At 33.4% G+C, this 2,500-nt stretch overlaps 1 protein-coding gene across 8 annotated transcripts in view; it reads right to left on the minus strand.

Moving 5' to 3' along the window:
- Nucleotides 1-2,500, minus strand: part of LOC125041650 — a 67,049-nt gene that overhangs the window by 56,201 nt on the left and 8,348 nt on the right. For 2 of the 8 annotated variants that reach the window (XM_047636782.1, XM_047636784.1), the window contains exons 4-5: nucleotides 1,619-1,645; nucleotides 179-238 (exon numbers count right to left, since the gene is read on the minus strand). The exons of 2 other annotated variants lie outside the window; for them this stretch is intronic. In XM_047636782.1, coding sequence (XP_047492738.1) covers nucleotides 179-238; nucleotides 1,619-1,645 — 87 coding nt within the window. The remainder of the gene's footprint in view (nucleotides 1-178; nucleotides 239-1,618; nucleotides 1,646-2,500) is intronic. 4 more of the 8 variants (XM_047636783.1, XM_047636787.1, XM_047636789.1 and 1 more) reach the window with 2 other exon arrangements.

The following is a 2,500-nucleotide window of genomic DNA, read 5'->3' on the forward strand; positions in this document are numbered from 1 at the left end:
TTTCATAATGCTGTAAATTGTACCTAACACACAAATTATTAGAGGATGCACACATTTGCAAAGCTCCTGCTAACACTCATTGACACACAAATAGGTTAGACAATAAAAACACCACAAAAACTGAATGGTTAGTGCAGCACCAACACCGTGAGTGCAACATTAAGAGAAGAGTACTCACAGTGGGGCAGCTGCAACAGCCTCATGGAACTCAGTGATGACCTCATTAGCTTTCTGCACCCTGGTCATTCCCGGCAGCAGCACAACACAGGCCCAACAAAATCAACAAAAAAAAAAGTGTTCTAAAAATAGCTAACACAGGTGCAGGTACTAATCTATAAGAAGAGACAAATACAGGAAGGAAGGGAGGGAACAAGATAGGAGTCACGAAAAAAAGAAAGGAAGCCCAGAGAGAAGAGGAGAGAGGCGAGAGGAGAAAGAAAAGGGGTTTGGAGGATAGGAGAGGAGAGAGGTTAGGAGGATAGGAGAGAAGAGAGGTTAGGAGGATAAGAGATAGGAAAGGAGAGAAGAGAGGTTTGGATGATAGGAGAGAGGAGAAGAGAAAGGCAATCAGAGGATAAAATAAGAGAGGAAAGGAGAGAAGAGGAGAGAGGAGAAAGGAGAGGCAATCACAGGTTAGGATATGAGAGCATAGGAAAGGATAAGAAATGATAAGAGAGGAGAAAGGAGAGAGATATGAGGATAAAATAGAAGAGGATAGGAGAGGAGTGGAGTAAAATCAGACAATAGGATAATAGGAGAAGAGGAAAAGAAAAGGAAAGGAGAGGAGAGGAATTTGGAAGACAAGACAGCACAGGATAGAATAGGATCAGGCAGACAGAAAAGGAGAGAAGAGAAGAGAATGACAAGGTAAAGGAAAACAAGAAAAAGATGGGTGAAAGGGGAAGAACAGATTAGAATCAGAAAAGTGAGAAAGCATTCTTTCAGAAGAACATTTCAAGAAAGCAAAAAGGAACTTAGAAACAGAATGGCAGAAGAACGGAAAGGACGAGGCCAACAGTAGACTTCCTGAATTTGTCTTCTTCACAAAGGTACGTGATGGTGAAAGCAATAAAGTACAAACAGTGACAGGTCAACAAAAAATTCTCAACTTTTCTTTAAACTAGTCCAAATGTACAAGCAAAGAATAGCAGTCTAGCATATTTCTCAATAACTGAAGCTGCAAAGGGGTTTTCTTGACAGACAAATACTACGTAGACTGAAATACTAGCTTTTGAAAATGAGGAAAGAGTGTGCTGAGAATCTTTTGCTCTACACATGCCAAGAAGCAAACCATAATTCAAAGGAACAATCCCCAAAAAATGAAACAAAGAAAGATAATAATAATGAAAAAAATAATCAAAATCACAAAAAAATCAAAGGAACATAAAACTTATCTAAAACAATTAAGGCAACCAATTTACTGAATGCTGCATCAAACAATAACAACAACAACAATAATGATAATAATAATAATAATAAATAAAAATAATAATAAGAGTAATATAGTATATAAGAAACTAATGCATCTACACCAACTCTTCAAACCTTAAGCTTAGCCATTATGGAAAAAATACATTCCTAATATTTAATTTTCCTACAGATCTAGGCTTATACTCACACAGGTAAACTTTGGACATATTGAGTGCTAAAACAAAAGAAAATATTGTTATTTAAACCCATGAAACATACTGTATGATAGTTTTCTCATATTTGCCATTACATTTAGTAAGTTTAGTGAATGTGCATGCAAAACTAATTCTTAAAAATCTCTCTTAACACTCCAAGTTCAAGCAAGAAGGTTCTTTTTTTAAATCTATATCAATATGGAGTGACTTTCATTCAAACACATGAAAAGTTCTGATAAGATTCATAGAAAAATTATAAGACAGTCAGAAACTTGCTTAACATAGAAATAAACTTAGATTCAAACAGCCTGTTAATGAACATACTAATTATTGTTGTTAATATTATAGAAATGCCTATTCTATAAATTCCCTCCCAACTCATGCTTTCTAGAACAAGGCAAGTTATAGCTCTCATGTCATACATCACTACTCAACACTGTCACAGTATCATTTAACAATAAAACCACTTTCTGATGAACAAAAATGAGACTTCACTTTTTCTAATATCCTCTTATTAAAAATACTAGTCCCCATTAAATAGTGTCACATACTGACTTCAAAAATTTAAGTTTTTTCTTTTTTCTTTAAACCTAAAAAACTTTGTCCAAAAATGTGCAATTATTTAAAAGACATCTAGAGTTATAATAATGATAGTAATAATTATAATAATAACAATAATGATAACAATAATAATAACAATAATAATAATTACATTCAGAAAGAGGCTTCACCACAAATATATATGATGAATAATTTATAATGAATCAAGACAAAATAACATTTCACCATATAAACAAATTCTGAACATTATTTACATAATAAATTGAAAAAGAAAGCAATTGTTAAAATAAAGTGAAATTTGGACCTGGTACAAG

This window comes from Penaeus chinensis, chromosome 31 (assembly GCF_019202785.1).
Source record: "Penaeus chinensis breed Huanghai No. 1 chromosome 31, ASM1920278v2, whole genome shotgun sequence".
In the NCBI taxonomy this organism is placed as follows: domain Eukaryota; kingdom Metazoa; phylum Arthropoda; class Malacostraca; order Decapoda; family Penaeidae; genus Penaeus; species Penaeus chinensis.